General features: G+C 37.6%; 1 protein-coding gene across 1 annotated transcript in view; it reads left to right on the forward strand.

The window, feature by feature from the left end:
- Positions 1-18,808, forward strand: part of LOC134804709 (GTPase-activating protein) — a 59,385-nt gene that overhangs the window by 11,806 nt on the left and 28,771 nt on the right. Inside the window, exon 2 of the mRNA XM_063777869.1 lies at positions 16,106-16,226. Within this exon, the coding sequence (XP_063633939.1) occupies positions 16,106-16,226 (121 nt within the window). The remainder of the gene's footprint in view (positions 1-16,105; positions 16,227-18,808) is intronic.

Here is an 18,808-nt window from a genome sequence, read left to right on the forward strand (position 1 = left end):
ATAAATATTTTCATTTATCTGCACATTGCTCTACCAATTGACATTGTCATATCATGTAATTGTAGGTATACAAAAACGACATACGAGTAATTATATGTGCTCAATCCCATGCTTACCACGGTTTAACCCTGTTCCAGGCATAGTACGATTTACCGACCACATACGTGTCAATTTAATTTCAATTTACAACCTTAGCAATCCTATTAAAGGTTCAAATTAGATTGGAATTTCGGGAAATGAGACTCGTCTTAAAATGAATCACAGGAATATATTTGGATATTTTGGGAAAACCTTCTAGATTGGTACTACCTGGAAACGGGTTAATATTACCACTTACGGTAACATAAAATCTATAGGTAAACCTACAGGTTTTACGTCCCATTGCGGGCGGCAGGCCTCTTATTGTAAGGCTTTGGGCTCTATAGTCTCCCGGCTAATAGCCCGAAGCGGAATGATTATTTTCGCAGAGAAACGCGAGTTTTCTTCGACGAAAAGCGGCTCGTAATTTGTCAAATTATTAGTACATTTCAATGCAAGTGTGGAAAGTTTGTTATTATTTACGAGTCCCGAGATGACATCGAGTACAGACAAGTAAATAATAACACTTTCACACGTACATTAAACGACGTTTTTTAATACATTTGCGAAAAAATCACAATTAAACAAATATTGGTAACATGAGTATTACACTTACATTTACGAATTTTCCCTTGAACTTGAATGATGTTGTATATTATTTATTATTCAGCACTATAAACTACGTTCAGCGTTGATTTACATTGCCTAAATTAATCACAATAACTCGTTTAATACAAAAACACTCACAAAACAGGAGGTGAGCGCGAATTCAATTTTGAGATTTCGAGGTGAATATACCCGTCGCTCTGACGGGGCGTAACCGCGACGTGAGAGACTGTATTTGTGTGTGTAATACACGCACACAGACGCATGCGCTGGTACTCCGCGCGCACCTCACTGTCTCCAATTTGCAATTGTAACTTTTCGTTCGGTACTTACTTAGCCACGTCAAATTAAGCCGAATTTGGGCAATCTGCGGAAATAATTCGTGTAGTTTTGATAATTGGTACAGGCATATCTTGTGGTGTCGAGATAAACATACTAAAAGTCCTCGAGGGTAGGAGGTGTGCTGAGAGTGTAGGGGGGGTTGAAGGTAACTTTTTTCATATTTTTGCTCATATCTCGAATATCTGTACGAATAGCATTATAATTACTTCGGACAAAAGTTTTAACATTAAATTTCCTACAAATTTGGTTATGTTTATTTTTACTCTGCGATCAATACTTTAGGAGCTACAGGCTGTTAAAGTTAAATAAGAGATAAAAAAAATAGACGGTTTAAGAAAACGTCGTTTTTAGGGTTCCGTACCCAAAGGGTAAAACGGGACCCTATTACTAAGACTCTGCTGTCCGTCCGTCCGTCCGTCCGTCTGTCTGTCACCAGGCTGTATCTCACGAACCGTGATAGCTAGACAGTTGAAATTTTCACAGATGATGTATTTCTGTTGCCGCTATAACAACAAATACTAAAAACAGAATAAAATAAAGATTTAAGTGGGGCTCCCATACAACAAACGTGATTTTTGACCGAAGTTAAGCAACGTCGGGCGGGGTCAGTACTTGGATGGGTGACCGTTTTTTTTTTTTGCCGATTTTATTTTTGCTTTGTGGTACGGAACCCTTCGTGCGCGAGTCCGACTCGCACTTGCCCGGTTTTTTTTCGTAATTGTTCATCATAAATAAAAAAAATAGTTTAGAATAAGCAAGCTAAGCAACTTGCTGATAAAATATTTAAAAAAAACCGGCCAAGAGCATGTCGGGCCCGCTCAGTGTAGGGTTCCGTAGTTACCCGTCCGTCAAAATAGACTATTTGCAAAAACTCAAAAACTGCTAGACCGATTAGGTTCGCTATATTTTTCCTTGAAAGTCTTTACTAGGCTTTACTTTTACGATTTCTTTTCATATTTTTTGGACCCATGGTTCGAATGTTAGGGGAGCTAAAGTGGAAAACACAACTTTTTTCTTTCAGATCGATTATTTCCGAAAATATTAAGTTGTTCAAAAAATGGTCCTTAACAAATAGGGTTCTTCAAAAAAACATTTTTTGATAAAGTGAATATTTTAGGAAATAGTCGCCTCGAAAGAAACAAAATGTATGTGAGAATTTTTTTTTTCGTGTCAACTCTATGGTGTGGGATGTTGTTGGAAAGGTCTTTCAAAATGAATTACCTGGTTTGTTAGTGCACGACACCTTGCACTTTGTGACTATGCGCTGAAACTTGGCACAGTTGATTGTTAGCTGGTCTTGAGCAGAAACAGACGGGTAGACATCGAGAACCACGTCTCATTTAGTGGGGGGGAGGGGGGAAGTTCGACGCCGCCGCGCTTCACTTGGAGCAACATTTCTCTGAAACTATACCTATTGGGGCATGTGATATATCATTTTCGGATAAATTAAGGATGAGGAATCTAGTTTTGGAACAAAAACAATGCACTTTCTAACAAAAAAAAAGCATAAAGTATAAAAGACTAAAAAAACGTGTTTTTGAATTTTTCATAATTACCAAATTTTTTAAAAGTGTAGCAGGAATCTGAAAACAAAAAATATAGTTGTAAAGATACACTTATTACGTTTAAGAAAATATATAGTTTATTATACAAAACTATTGATAAATGGGAGATAATAAATAATATTAAGCGTGGGTCAGAGTGATCTCAATACAAAATATTATTAAGGTGGGAAAGTTACTTATAACTTGTTCTACAATCGTTTATTTTTTTAGTTTTTCATAAATAACTCGTAAACAGCAGCCCACAGCAAAAAAATATCTTTTACGTAAATAATCTGTTTCAGATTTCTTATAAAATAAGTGCTACTTTTTTTCGCTAGGATGAATATTTAAAAAAAATGAAGGGAGAAAATAAATTGTAAGGTCCCCTTTTTTAGTCATTCGTAAATAACTCTTAAACGATGGCCAATAGCACAAAAAATTTTATTACATGAATAATTTACATATAATTTCCTACAAAAAAAGTTATTCAAACTTTTCGCTAGGGTCAATATTTAAAAAGAGGACCTTAGAATTTATTTTCTCTCTTTAATATCGTTTTTAATATTGACCCTAGCGAAAAAGTTTAAATAACCTTTTTTGTAGTTTCGTTTACGAGTTATTTACGAATTACTAAAAAAGGAGACCTAAGTATTTATTTTCTCCCTTCAATATTTTTTTTTAATATTGATGGTAGCGAAAAAAAGTAGCACTTATTTTATAAGAAATCTGAAACAGATTATTTACGTAAAAGATATTTTTTTGCTGTGGGCTACCGTTTACGAGTTATTTACGAAAAACAAGAAAAATAAACAATTGTAGAACAAATTATAAGTAACTTTCCCACATTCATAATATTTTGTATTGAGATCACTCTGACCCACGCTTAATATTATTTTTTATCTCCCATTTATCAACAGTTTTGTACAATAAACTATATATTTTCTTAAACGTAATAAGTGTAGCTTTACGAGTGTATTTTTTGTTTTCAGATTTCTGCTACACTTTTAAAAAAAATTGGTAATTATGAAAAAATCAAAAATACGTTTTTTAGTCTTTTCTACTTTATGCTTTTTTTTGTTAGAAAGTGCATTGTTTTTGTTCCAAAACTAGATTCCTCATCTTTAATTTATCCGAAAATGATATATTACATGCCCTAATAGGTATAGTTTTAGAGAATCAAATTCAGCGGAAGGTCTACAAAGATTAATGTCGAGTCTTCATGATGCTTGCACTACATTTGGTCTTAAAATAAATGTCAAAAAGACGGAAGTCATGGTCAACGTCCCTGACAACGAACCAAATGCGAGTGTATGTATCGGTGACGAGATGTTGAAGCGGGTGGAGAGGTTCAGGTATCTTGGTAGCACGATAACAGCAAAGTACGACCTAGATGCTGAAATAAATGGTAGAATTGGTGCTGCAGCTGTGGCGTTCGGGAAACTCCGGCCAAAGGTATTTCGCTCCCATGACCTGAAGCTCTCCACTAAAATTAGTGTATACATGGCAGCGGTGCTGCCGAACCTGCTGTACGCATCTGAGACATGGGTCCTTTACCGTAAGCATATACGTACACTTGACAGATTCCACCTTAAATGCCTCCGAGATATTATGAATATCAAATGGACGGACCGGGTCAGAAACACAAACGTCCTGAGGCGCGCAAATGTCGGAGGCATTGAGGTGTATCTGATGAGGCGGCAGCTGCGGTGGTGTGGGCACGTGTCTCGGATGTCAGAAGACAGAGTGGCGAAGCGTATCTTCTTTTCAGAACTCCAGAATGGTAAGCGTAAAAGCGGTGGCCAGTACTTACGATATAAGGATGTTCTGAAAAGACATATGAAGAGATGCCAACTAGAGCCCTCTGACTGGGAGCGGAAGGCAGCGCAGCGGCTCGAATGGCGGCGCCTCATTAATGATAGAGTTAACATTTTTGAGACGGAACGCCGCAGTGAGCTCGACAAAAAACGTGATGAGCTTAAGGCTCGGCCGCCAACCTCAATTTCCTACAACTATGTAGGTGGTGTGCTGACGTGCCCAAAATGCGCTCGAGTATTTAGCAAGAAGATAGGGTACGTGAGCCACCTAAGAGCGCATCAGAGAGTGGATCAGCTACACTCTAATAACACGAGCTAAAAATTGCCTAGTCCAGAGCACACAGTCGCTGGGGCCGAAATCGGTCAGGAAAGCATCATCATCAGTTTTAGAGAAATATTGCTCCAAGTGAAGCGCGGCAGCGTCGAACTTCCCCCCTCCCCCCTCACTAAATGAGAGGTGGCTCTCGACGGCTCCCGGTCTGTTTCTGCTCAAGACCAGCTAACAATCAACTGTGCCAAGTTTCAGCACATAGTCTCAAAGTGCAAGGTCCCCATACAACGGTGTGCAGTAACAAACCAGCTAAATAGGGGTTTTAGAAGAACATTTTTTGATAAAGTGAATATTTTCGGAAATAATCGCTTTGAAAGAAACAAAATGTGTGTGATAATTTTTTTATCTTTTCAACCTCATAGTGTGGGGTGTCGTTGGATAGGCCTTTCAAAATGAATAGGGGGCTATTTTTATATTTTCATCTACAAATAATACAAACAACTAATTGACAGCTTACTGTCTTTCTTATCGAACCGCACCAGGGTCGGCATTCGGTTCGATAGTGTGGTGCCGCTTTTATGATTAGCCTTGGCACCGACTTCAAACATATCAGTTGCTAACGTATATGACAGGGATAATATTTTATTTTGAATTAAGGAATATAATTATATTTTGTAAGGCGCTTTATAGTTTTATAGTTCATTTAATAAATAAATAATTTTCAATTCTACTCCTTTGTGAAGGGCAGGTGAAAGAATAAGTTTGAAAACATTTGATTTATATATACTTACCTGACTCGTATTACTCATTATCATTACAATGTATGTATGTATGTATTTAAGCTGTCTTATGCGTCCCTATTGTCATTGTCATATGGGAAATTCTGTACAGGAGGGTTAGGTTAGGTTTTATTACTGGTGAAATTGCTATAACAGCCTTCAAATAATGTGATTGTGATGAAAAAGTTGCCTGAATCGTCATTTTCTTCCTAGTTACGTACCTAATCTGCTATCTATAGAGTACTTACGTCTTAAATACTTGTAATATCGACGAGGTAGGTGTCCGCTTAAAGTTTATTGGTAATTATTTTGTGCAATACGAGTATATCCGTATTATACGTTTATATTATAGTGTAACGCCTATAAGACCTTGGCGCTAACTAGGTTGAGCACTAGGGTGTGTCACTTTTGTATGAAGAAAAAACTTCTTTTTTCAACTTTTAATAGTTATCAAAGGTTAGGTTTAGGTCTAAAATAACGAAATATGTCAAAAAGTATGGTTTTTATATACTTTTAGCTTGCTCAAACGAGGTTGGCTATTTTTTGCCAAGTTCCTACTATCACTAAATTTTAATCATTGGGTATAGGACTTCTTCAAGTCATTACAGATGTGGTGCATAAATGTTTTCCATCGTATTTTCTCGGAAGCGTTCGTATTTGTCATGCTAGTTCAGTCAATGTCAGTACTTTTTGTACTGAGACTGACTGAAATAGAAATGAAGCGCTGTAGTACTGAAACGGTCGAAGAGATAGTTCAGAGCCGGAAACCGCTACCAACTTTTAGTATGTTGTTGGGCATGGCATTGGGTCCCCAAAACTGCCGGGAGACAGCGGCGCCGGCCATCTACTTCAGCGAAATGACGTCATCAAAATGACTCCCGCTTCGTTGCGAATATTGCATACTGCACCCAAACTATGCATGGCACATACACGTGTGGGGTATTAAATGAAAGCCAATTAAATAAACTATATTTCATTTATACAGTGTGTACCAAAATATGCAACAGTTTAAGAGAAATTTACAAAAAAATTAAAATGACGTAAAAAAATATTCGATTATTTGGGTTTTACAACCAAACCAAAAGTCGGACGATAAAGCAATGTACTACAACATTAAAGATGACGTCTCAAGCTATACACTGATATCAATAAAATCAAAAATGGACCAAATATGTGGAAATTATGCATCAAAATGTAGATATTTGCCCATACAAATGCATAAAAGTTAAAAAAATCGAAATTGGTCATTTTCAGGATAATCCGCATAAGCTTCTAGTATGTTATTAGCAATATGACCTGGATTCTAAAACTGCCGGGAGACTATCTCTGTTGTTCTCAGTTACAAATAATGACGTCATATAAATAATCACTGCCGAATTTCGTAAAATGTAAATTATAGCTATACCACGAGTCTCACATACACGTGAGTTACATGTAATGAAAGGTTATTAAATGTATTATGATTCACCTAAACATTGTTTGTAAAAAAATGTACGGTTTTAGAACTATAAACAAAGAAATAACACTTTTTATGAAAAAAGTAGGTGTATATCAATTTTATAGCTAAATTAAAAATGTTAATAAAATGTTGCGTATATTATCAGAAAAAACAGTTATTCAGGTTTAGGATACTGCTTAAATTTTAGATTTCCATTAAAAACTGAGAAAGTTATGCAAAAAGAACTAAAGCGCGCCATCCATTCTACCTACAACGGGCTCAAATTATGCAATGTACAGTCCTAAGTATCGGGCAATAAATGAAAGTACAGAACGTAAAATGAATTCAAATGTAATTTTTGACCAACACATAAAAAAAAATAAACCGGCCAAGTGCGAGTCGGACTCGCGTTTCTAGGGTTCCGTACATAAAAAGGAAAAAACGGAACCCATATAGGATCACTCGTGCGTCTGTCTGTCTGTCACAGCCTATTTTCTCGGAAATTACTGGACCAATTAAGTTGACATTTGGTACACATATGTAAATTAGTGACCCAAAGATGGACATTTTTTTTTATAATTTTAAAATACATGGGTTCGAAGTTATTGAAGAAAATAGCCAAAAAATTAGCATTCTCTCCCTTTATCTCCGAAACTACTTCGTCTAAAATTTTGAAAAAAGTACACAAAATAGTTCTTTACCTATAGATGACAGGAAGACCTATTAGAAATGTGCAGTCAAGCGTGAGTCGGATTTATGTACGGAACCCTAGAAACGCGAGTCCGACTCGCACTTGGCCGGTTTATTTTTTTTTATATGTGTTGGTCAAATATTACATTTGAATTCATTTTAGGGGTTGTGCACAAATCATGCGAGGTGTTTTTGGCTACTTTTTGACCCCCTCCTCCCCCCTGGTGATATTTGGTGAGGTTTTTGGCTACCCCCCTCCCCCCACACAACCTCACGTGTATTTTTTTGAATTTTTTCATTCGACCTAATTTTAAGAAAAATTGCATTGTATATAGAAAATCTTGTTTATTTTTCTATTTTCGTTAAATAGACTCGCTATTTTGAAGTGCAGAGTGAAGATTTATGTTTAACGAAACCGAGAAAAAGTATCTACTCATGTGGTAGGTGTTTTTTTCATAGTTTCGTTCACTGTAGAAAAATACACGTGAGGTTTCCTTATACCCCCCCTCCCCCAACGTGATCTATCGTGATTTTTTCGTGACCCCCTATCGAACCTCGCGTGATTTGTGCACAAGCCCTTACGTTCTGTACTTTCATTTCTTGCCCGATACTTAGGACTGTACGATGTACATTGCATAATATGAGCCCGTTGTAGGTAGAATTGATGGCGCGCTTTAGTTCTTTTTGCATAACTTTCTCAGTTTTTAATGGAAATCTAAAATTTAAGCAGTATTCTAAACCTGAATAACTGTTATTTCTGATAATATACGCATCATTTTATTAACATTTTTAATTTAGCTATAAAATTGATATACACCTACTTTTTTAATAAAAAGTGTTATTTCTTTGTTTATAGTTCTTAAACCGTACATTTTTTTTACAAACAATGTTTAGGTGAATCATAATACATTTAATAACCTTTCATTACATGTAACTCACGTGTATGTGAGACTCGTGGTTAGGGCTTGCAATTCGATTATTCGAATATATCGAATATTCGAAAAATTTTGATATTCGAATATTCGGCCGCTCAGGTTTCGAATATTCGAATATTTTTTATTAATAGTAAAAATCTGTTTTCATCCGCTATAGTTACAGTTTCTGTGTGTTTTGCCGGGTATTTACAGTGAATGAGGAACGGTAGGAACCCAAATGCGAAGGAAATAATGTTTTTACTGTATTCTTCTCTATAGGCTTCGTGGATATAGTTAAACCTAACTCAATCTCTTCTCAACTCAATTTCAAAGAAAACGAAATCAAAAAGGATGTTTTATTACGGTGCGGCTAATGATTTTTCCAGGTACAAACAACGTTACGTAAGTTTTAATTTTACGTTAAAGGGTCATTCTGTTTATTGAGTACAAGCGTACCTTAAGCGTATATTCGAAGTCTAAATTCTCATTCAAATTTGATCATACCAAACCTGCCCAACTAGGTAATCTAACCATGCACCTTTAGCTAACGAATAATCCACCCCGTGGTCAGCCAACTTCTTCCCTTAAATATTCCAATACCTATTATATACTTATTATAATTTATATAATAGCCGACCTTTAGGAATCAAAACTAAACTTGCCAAGACAAATAAAGTTAGTAAAGATTCAAAATACAATGCAATTAAAGCCCATTTTACAGGCCCCTGATCGACTAGAAGTTAATTTAAATCAGAAAATAATTACCTAATACCTACTAAAATGTTTTTTCTCTTACATACGTGTTTAGACGGTTAAAGTTATATTAATTCACGCAACGACCTATTTGCAATAAAAGTTTTATCTAGAAATAGTGAAAATGACAAATTTTAGCGTTTTAATTTCGTTGTATAAACGTGGGCATCTCAGAGTAGGATGTTAAAATCTAGTTAATTAAGTGGATTTCTGCAAAATATCATTAGTTTTAGCAATATGTGAAAAAAGCTCTTGAATAAAATGATAATAAAACGATTTCTCGTTCCTTTTCTTATTTTTTAAAATATTCGAATAATTATTCGAATATCTCGTCAGAAAAAGTCGAATATTCGAATACCTGAAAGTTTCGAATATTTGCAATCCCTACTCGTGGTATAGCTATAATTTACATTTTACGAAATTCGGCAGTGATTATTTATATGACGTCATTATTTGTAACTGAGGAACAACAGAGATGGTCTCCCGGCAGTTTTAGAATCCAGGTCATATTGCTAATAACATATTAGAAGCTTATGCGGATTATCCTGAAAATGACCAATTTCGATTTTTTTAACTTTTATGCATTTCTATGGGCAAATATCTACATTTTGATGCATAATTTCGACATATTTGGTCCAATTTTGATTTTATTGATATCAGTGTATGGCTTGAGACGTCATCTTTAATGTTGTAGTACATTGCTTTATCGTCCGACTTTTGGTTTGGTTGTAAAACCCAAATAATCGAATATTTTTCTACGTCATTTTAATTTGTTTGTAAATTTCTCTTAAACTGTTGCATATTTTGGTACACACTGTATAAATGAAATATAGTTTATTTAATTGGCTTTCACTTAATACCCCACACGTGTATGTGCCATGCATAGTTTAGGTGCAGTATGCAATATTCGAAACGAAGCGGGGGTCATTTTGATGACGTCATTCCGCTGAAGTAGATGGCCGGCGCCGCTGTCTCCCGGCAGTTTTGGAGACCCAATGCCATGCCCAACAACATACTAAAAGTTGGTAGCGGTTTCCGGCTCTAAACTATATTCCCATAAGGCAGTGCACTACTGGAGGCCTAGCGGTAAGAGCGTGCGACTTTCAATCCGCAAGTCGCGGGTTCAAACCCCGGCTCGTACCAATGAGTTTTCGGAACTTGTGTGCGAATAGTTATTTATGATACAAGTGTGGAAAGTAGTAACCTAACCTAACCTAACCCAACGAGTGACGGTGAGTTTAAAACACGAACGAAGTGAGTGTTTTAAACCGACACGAGGACCTTGATATATAATTATATTATAGTCAATTCCTTTTATAAATCCAGTTTAATCCAAAAAGTTTTAGCTGTAAGCAAAGAATTATACCGAATCTTACTTCAAAATGAGTCCGAAATTGTGTATCATATTATAGTAGGTAGTGATTGCGTGTGGTTGTTCGCATTCGCACGGTGCGTGCGATTCCACCGCCCGTGGGTCGCAAGCCGCACGCAGCATCTATTGTGCTAGCTACTTGCGCTGAGAAACGCTGTCCCACCTTCGACCCCACACTACTTAGTACCGTATTTATGAAACGCTTACAAAAACTACGGCAACCTGTGGTAGGTACTCGATCGCCATTTATGCATTGTTCTACGTAGGTATGCACTACCAAAGACAACACTCGCTTAGTTGTAATTTGACATGCGAGTCACGATTAATTTTATCTACTCGTCCGCATCCATTCGCTCACCTCGTTTTTAGCGACGCCATTGCAAAACATTGAATTGTTGAAAATACTTCTTTATTTCTTTATACAAAAAAATATGAAATTCACAATGGTGTACATGCGCATGTTTACAAGTTGGAAACCGGAGCCGTGCTGTGCGTGTGTTCTGTGTGCTTTCGCCTTGTAGCATAAGTTCTTTCTATCAATATTATTACATAACTAGCTGTTGCCCGCGACTTCGATTGTATGTTGGTGGTAATATACTCTACATGAGCATAGAACATTATGCAGAAAAAGATAGCAGTAGGGCCAGTAGGGACGGTTAATCATTTGTTAATAATTAATTATACAAGCATGAGATTTGTCTGTCACAAACTACGAAGTTTCAAGCCCCTAACTGAAAAAAAAATGTTCTCGGTAAAATCCCTCTCAACCCCCTTAAGTAAGTAGTAGATTTTCTACCTACTCTCGGTTTCACCACAGCCGTTTTACGCGCGATGGAGATACGCGTTAATGATTGCCATTGTGGCCAAATAGCAGTACATGTTACACTGGAACTAGCGTTACTATTTAGAAGTTCCCGTTTCTCTCCCACGACCCAGTTATGCCGTGTGTTACTGACATGATGATGATGGTGCTTGTTTTTGCATCAGCAATTATATACAAGTTTCTCTCGCAGACCAATTATGACGAATTTGTGGGAGTCTCTGGCCATAGGAAGGCCTTTGTTTGTCCGCCCCGACAATCGCGGCAGCAATCTTGCCATGCAGCCGCTATACGTACAACCTTTACTAATTATACAAAATAATGCTACTTTTGGTTCGCCCTATACGATTATATTCGTAATTTTAAACTCGTTAAGAGGTTTGCGACGTTTCTAAAAGATTATTCAACGGTTATTATCGTAGAAAAATGCCGTAAATGCAATCTGTTTAAAATTTCGTTTACACAATTAAAAATATACTTTTACTTGCACGCTGCCTGAGCCATGTATTTATTTTTCTCAAAAATGGACGGCAAAGTCGACTTTGACGTCTAAAAAATAGGTCGCGAAGCGCGTAGTTTATGGTCAGTCAAAAATTAAAAAGTTAAAAACATTGCAGTCTCGTTTTTGGGACTGCAATGTTGCATACAAATTCCATTATTTGTCGAGTTCCAAACTTTTTAAAAGTTGAAATGGCCATATCAAATGAAGGCACAGGCCCATTAAACAGCCAAACAGATGATTAGTACCGCGACTATTTAGCTGTCTCAAATAGGTTGGCGTATTTTCGGCAGTAAAATACACTTCTATTTTTTTATTAAAAAAATTAAAAGGCGGCAAAGCTAATTGTTTCTACTTTTTTCTGTGAAAATATTTACGTAAGAACGTTGCTTTTGTAAAATATTTTTATTATATTTATATTTCTTGCACCATTTTTGAGAAAAGCACTATATATGACTCGGCTGGAAGGCTACTTGCTGGCTTCGGATTCAATTAAACGGACTCCCAAGGTCGTCCGTTTAATACGAATCCTCAGCCTGCAAGTAGCTACTTCCGAGCCTCGACAATAATGTACTAATGTTACTTACTGTAAGAGCAAAAGCATATATTATAGGTTTGCTGTAGGTATTGTTATGCTATAAATTGTTTACAACAACCTCAGATATTTCCTGTGTTTGCACAGATACGGTACGGCGGCTTGTAGTATTTATGGTAGGTGTACTAAATTTGCAACCAAGGCTAATTAGGAGTATTTAATGGAATCCAAATTTAAACGGGTATCGGGCCCTCATTAGGTCTTAATAGTATTATACACCGTGGGCTCTCGTAACCCGACAAATTTTAACCACGCTTTCCTGAGGTCATTTGGGGCAAAAAATCTTACTTACCTTTTGGGCACATTCGGCAAAAAAAATATTTTTATGTGTATGCGTGTTTTCTGCACACGACACTTTATTTCTTTTTACATCTTGGCGAAAACATAAAACGTTACAATAAATAAGTAATTTTTACTTACAGATAAGTTTTGGAAATTTGTTTTAAAACTAAGGTCTGTCAGTAGGAATGTCTAAACCAAAAGTCACATAGTGGCAGCTGGCAGCATCGCAGCCAAAAAGGCGTTTTTCTCCGAGTTATTTATTACAAAAACAAGTATTGTCACTATCTCTAAAAACAAAACTTTGTATGACATTATGTCTCTAAATCAGGGACCAAATCCCGGTATATTTTTCATACAAATTAACCTATATCCAATTTTAGTATCACGGTTGTTTATGTATATTTTTGCAATTAATTAAGCTAATCTGATCATATCATTATCCTTACCTAAATACTATTCTCTAATATCAAAGAAATATTGTGAATGCTATGAGATATTATGATTTTTAGTTAATCCCAGCACAGACGGAGCGATAATGATAATATATACAGATACCGTAAGATACGGCATCTTACGATATCTTTTACGTACTATTTGACAGAGTCTATATACGAAGCTGTAATATATATTTTGGCATAGTCTAACAAAACATGGTCTTCTCTTCCCAGAGTGACACAAGCTACGTCACAATAACATTGCCACTTTATATAGCGCTGTCGCATGATGACGTAGGCTTGTGTCAGTCACGTGGTCGGAAGAGAGTACCAGGCGGAGTATATTATTATACCATGATATTTTGGTATCTTACGATGTCTTATCGCAAGGTATCTTAAGATACCTTACCTTTACATATTATAGCTCGGTATATTACGATATTATTAATTTGGTATATTTCATCTCTCTCGCAATGTAGCTGCTAGACAGAGAGCGATATATAATTTGGTATCGTTGGCGTGTGTGGTGCTTAGCGATACTCTAAGATATCTGTCGGTATCTTACGGTATCTGCCGATATATTATCGCTCCGTCTGTGACGGGCTTTATACCGGTAACGGTCCCTGCTCTAAACTTCCTTTGTCCTACCCTTATCCCAGTTTATCTGGGATCGGGTCTTCCCGTACATTTGCGCCAAAGAATTCTATTTCGGGTTGTCTGTGGGTTAATGTTATGCTTCTGGATCTCTCTTTGCACGTTAGACCACCGTGTAGATGGTGGCCTGCCTTGTCCCTTCGGCCGTTCTGGGAGGTTGAGGACCCGTTTTATGGGTATGAGTTTCTTCACACCTCATTACGTGCCCGTACCAACGTAATCGTCCTTCTTTCACCTTGGCATCTATAGGAGCTAATTTAAACGTCCCTCGCACATACTCATTGCGGACTTTGTCGAGACGGGTTACTCCGCCTGCCCATCTGAGCATCTTCATCTCGTTGACGTGCAATTGCTGTTCGTGAGTCTTTTTGATGGTCCAACATTCCGACCCGTATGTCATAGCTGGTCTCACAACGGTTTTGTAGACTTTGCCTTTTATTTGTATCGGCATCTTGGGGCCACATAGCACGCCAGACAATGAGCGCCACTTCATCCAAGCGGTGTTAATACGGTGTGTAACATCCCTGTCGACATTTGCTTCAGGAGTTATAATAGAACCTAAGTACTAACGGTCCCTGCTCTAAACGCGGCCAAGATACACCTTTTCACGCCACTGTTCGGAAATGTGGCAATAGATGGTCTAAAACCAAGCTGGAAAGTAGGCAATAGCTGTAGCACCTGACGACCACTACTACAATGTTTCATTGTTATCATCATCTGTCATTGGTGTTGGTTCGCTACAGCAATGAGTATCATTTAAAACATAAAAATCAACAAAAGGTTTGGCGCAACTTTTTCATTCAAAAATAAAATTAGGTTATTTATAGGACCAATTTCTTGTTAAAAAAAAAAGAAATGTCAAAAAATAATTCAGTTAATTTTTTTTTAACAACTATCCATTCAGTTCACGCTTAAGACGTTTTTTACTTTTGTAGCTGTTTGTGGTTTTTTAGCAAAAGTTTAGAGTCGGTTTGAAGCAAATAACAGAAAAACGCCTCTTAAAAGTGATAAAAAAAGTAAAAAAGGCGGTTCGGAAAATTACTGAATTGGATAGTGTCAATTGTTTAGTTTTTTAGTTAAGTCAACTAAAAAATACAAGAAACACGTATGCTCGCTATAAAAATGTGTTCTTCTAGTGAAGAAAATGATATTCTTACGCTGACGCCTACCGAAATTCAAGAGACAGCACAGGCGGTCTAGTAATTTGCTACCAGAGAAATCGCGGGCTAGTACTTATATTTAGTTATGCAAATGTTTTCTTATTTCCTCGCAGTAGTCGTGAAAAGTACTATGTAATGCCTCGGCCGGAAACGCTAAAGATGGACTCGTATTATTTGAGGGCCTCCATTAACGTGTCGGCCCTCAAACTCACTTGTCCATCTTTTAGCGGTTTTCCGTCCTCTCCTACAATGTACTATTAAAACCTGTCGGGTTATTCGAGCCCACGGTAGGTTTACAAGTGCTTTGGATTTGGATTCAACCATAAAATTGTTGCATAAGAATAAGAATAAAGAATAAAATGTTTATTTACTAATGAACATTCACAAAGGTACAGTTTTTACTGGCCTCCACACTAGGCAACGCCTGTCCTGTGGAGGAGCTTGACAATTTAGAATACTATCTTTGTGTTCTAAAGGTTGAGTTATGTGACATAAAAAAAAACATACCTACGCTGATTATAAGTATTTGTTACGTGCGGTAACATTGAGATATTCAAATTGTACCTAGACATATAATTTCCCGAACGCTCTTTTTTTTGCACCCTACACTGCTACCCCTATTTTGCAATGATGGTGTACATAAAGTGAATAAATAATACATGTGTGTGTTGTCCAATCGGTTTACTAAAGTTAGGCGACTGGTTGTTGCAACCACGACCCAAAAAATATTTTTGTCAGGGTTGTAATAAAGAGTAATCGATGTTCGTCCACCACTACGAGCCGAGGCGGTGGCAGGGCTCTGCGTATGGGTCGTTGGTTGCCTCACCTTGGCTCTCCCATTATGGTGATATCTTACGAGGTCGGCCGGCGCGGCAGGTTACGCAACTTAGTAAGCTCAATTCTTCGTATTATTTTCCGTTTCTTCAAGTGCTCCTCTTAAGACGTTGCCCAGAAGAAAGAAGATATGTTACTCAAATCTCAAAGACTCATCTATTAACAGACTAAATTACGAACCAAAAATACGTATATAAATTGATAGAAACGCTTTGTTTGTGCGCAGGTGAAGCCAAGAACTTGCCGGCGCGCAGCCATGGCGCAGCGTGCCACCGGGACATCTACTGCGTGCTGTCGCTCGACCAGGAGGAGATCTTCCGCACCTCCACAATGGAGAGGACTCTTAAGTAAGTACCTATACATATTATCACTAGCGATTGGAATCTGTATAATCCGTCCACTTCAAGCAACCCGTTCCCATCTGTGCCCGGCGGGGAGAAATGGGAATACACCCTTGATTTTTCATATTGGCCGTTTCAGTTGCGAAAGTTAATTACTTTATAGCATCTCTTGGGAATCGAATATTTAATGTAAAGCTCGAATTTCTTCATTTTCCTAAAATAAATGATTATTCTGTCTTTAATTCACTCCAGCATGCGGCTGTCACGAATTAACACTCTCGTTTCCAATATTTCACTTACACCCCTCGTTAGACAATGTACTATTTACTTAAAATAGTGATTACACTTATTTTCTTTTGTTTTGTGGTGAGCTTTTATTTTTTCAATTCAGTTAATAACCGTGCCAATGTGTGCTTATTGTAGAAACTGAGACAATCGTAGGTTTTATATGAGATAGAGAGGTATTTCCATCAGTTTGCGATAGCGCTGCGTGAGCGCTATTTATAAGTTCCTGTCGACCCCTACCGCCTCTATTATTAAAAGCGACGTTTTCGGTTGTTTCGAATATAATTATAAAAGGACACAATAACGGCTCCTGTGTCCTGGCCTGGGCAAGCTTCCGGCGTTATCGCGGACTGGGGACCGGGACCGCCGCCGCACGACGTTTTAGGGAGGGCAAATGTATTTACTGGATCAAGGTTGGTGCTTACTATGCTGACGGTCGCTGCTCGTAATAAAATGTGAATGCGATGATTCGCTACTACGGTAATGAAGTGTAATTGATGCCACTCTGTGTTGTGTTTGTAGTTCCATTCCGTTTATATGTTACATGTTCCCATTAGGTACAAGTGAAGTAATGTAAACGGTAGGTATGTACGGCTTTACCTTGTTTTAGTCGTATTTATTTTGGTATAATGTACTATATGTGTACGATGTACTTACTGTAAGAGTCCTGTAAGACACGAATAAAACTTGTTTTTAAGTTGCTCGAGTTCCTAATAGTGTCCTTGTCAAAAGCCTGAGTCCGGTGCTTTCGTTTGCGCAGTCCTCTTCTGCCAGACATTCTCATGATTCTCATGAGTTATTAATAGGTAACTATGCTACATTCGTGAGCACTTTAGCACACTTGCCGGTTTCAATTTGTATGAATCTAACTACACATTTTAGTATATTTCAATCTAAAGCTTCGTGATCCATTAGGTAAGGTTTATTCGAAAATATGAGGACGACTTCCCAATAAACTGAGTGTAAAACATTGAAGTATATAGTAGTGAAGTAACTATTCAATCTCAGGCCCGTGGCTGCGTCGGATTAGATCTCTTCCAAACTTTGGAAATGGTATACGTTTCTCCTTTTGATCACGATCTCCTGGGCCTGGGCCAGACTCTTATAGTTTAGCTACTAGTATTGGGATCATACCATACCCTACTTGGCAGAAATAATGAATAAATATCAATCCTAATGGATTTGTTGATGCTTTCTGACAATTTCTGAAAGCAGCGTTTAATTTAGTATACAAAAAATAATTGAGCTGTCCTTGACATTATAAAATCTGTATTTAGTTTAAAGAAGTAAATAAAGATTGCACGTTCTGTGTCCCTTTAGGTTAGTTCACTCTAACTTGCAGTTCCAATTTATATGTTTTAGAAAGCGTTTATTGATCCGATACATTGGCCTCCTGTAGAATGATGATAGTTGGTTAGAGAATATCAATAGAGAGACTGGAGTGGTCGGTCGTGCAGAGCGCGGTTGCACGGTGACGCGCGGACGGCGGCGCGGGCGCAGCGCGGCGCGGCGAGCGAGGGGCGGCGCGGCGGCGACCCACGTCCCGGATGCGTTTCCGTCCTCCGTGATCCCGCGCGTGACGTCTCACTCCACCCCCGACCCGACCCGACCCGACCCGCCACTAACACTTCTAAAACACTATCATAAGTAACTTCATCGACAAAGTGGCTTATTCATCACAACTACTTATTATCATAAAATACTAGAATACGCATAGAATACGAATATGTATATTAAATCTCCCTATTTGAGTTGATGTATTCTCTGTATTATTATATTGTATTGAGGTGTGCTGTAAAGAGTATAATAATTATAGTTTATATTATATTGAATTGATAAACGTTTTTAGATGCAAATGTCCTGAAAATATTTACATTGAAACTAGATTATATTTGCAATGGCAGAGTCCAACCAAAACCATACTTAGGTTAAAGTAGGCTCGATAAAAAAATCGCGAAAACGTATCTAATTTTATTTTAATTTCAATTATATATCGTTACATACATGCATATGCAGGGTCCATCTCTTTGGTCGGTCCCTCATGTCTGAGGATCGTGGTCAGTATCAGGTTTGCATCTGGAGCGGATGATCTGTCTCCACCGGTTTCTGTCCAACGCGTCTCTGACAACCGTGTAGAAAGCAGTGGATGACGAGTCCTTAACTTGATCGGTCCAAATTAATTATTATTGAGGTAACATGTGAAACCCGCGCGTTGTCATATCTTTCGTCGCAAGTTTCGCGCGACGGGTCATATATTTTGTTCCCTTCTATTTTCCTGGCTTTACGCCCCAGCTTAGCCAAAA

The sequence above is a fragment of the Cydia splendana genome, chromosome Z (assembly GCF_910591565.1).
Source record: "Cydia splendana chromosome Z, ilCydSple1.2, whole genome shotgun sequence".
Classification (NCBI taxonomy): domain Eukaryota; kingdom Metazoa; phylum Arthropoda; class Insecta; order Lepidoptera; family Tortricidae; genus Cydia; species Cydia splendana.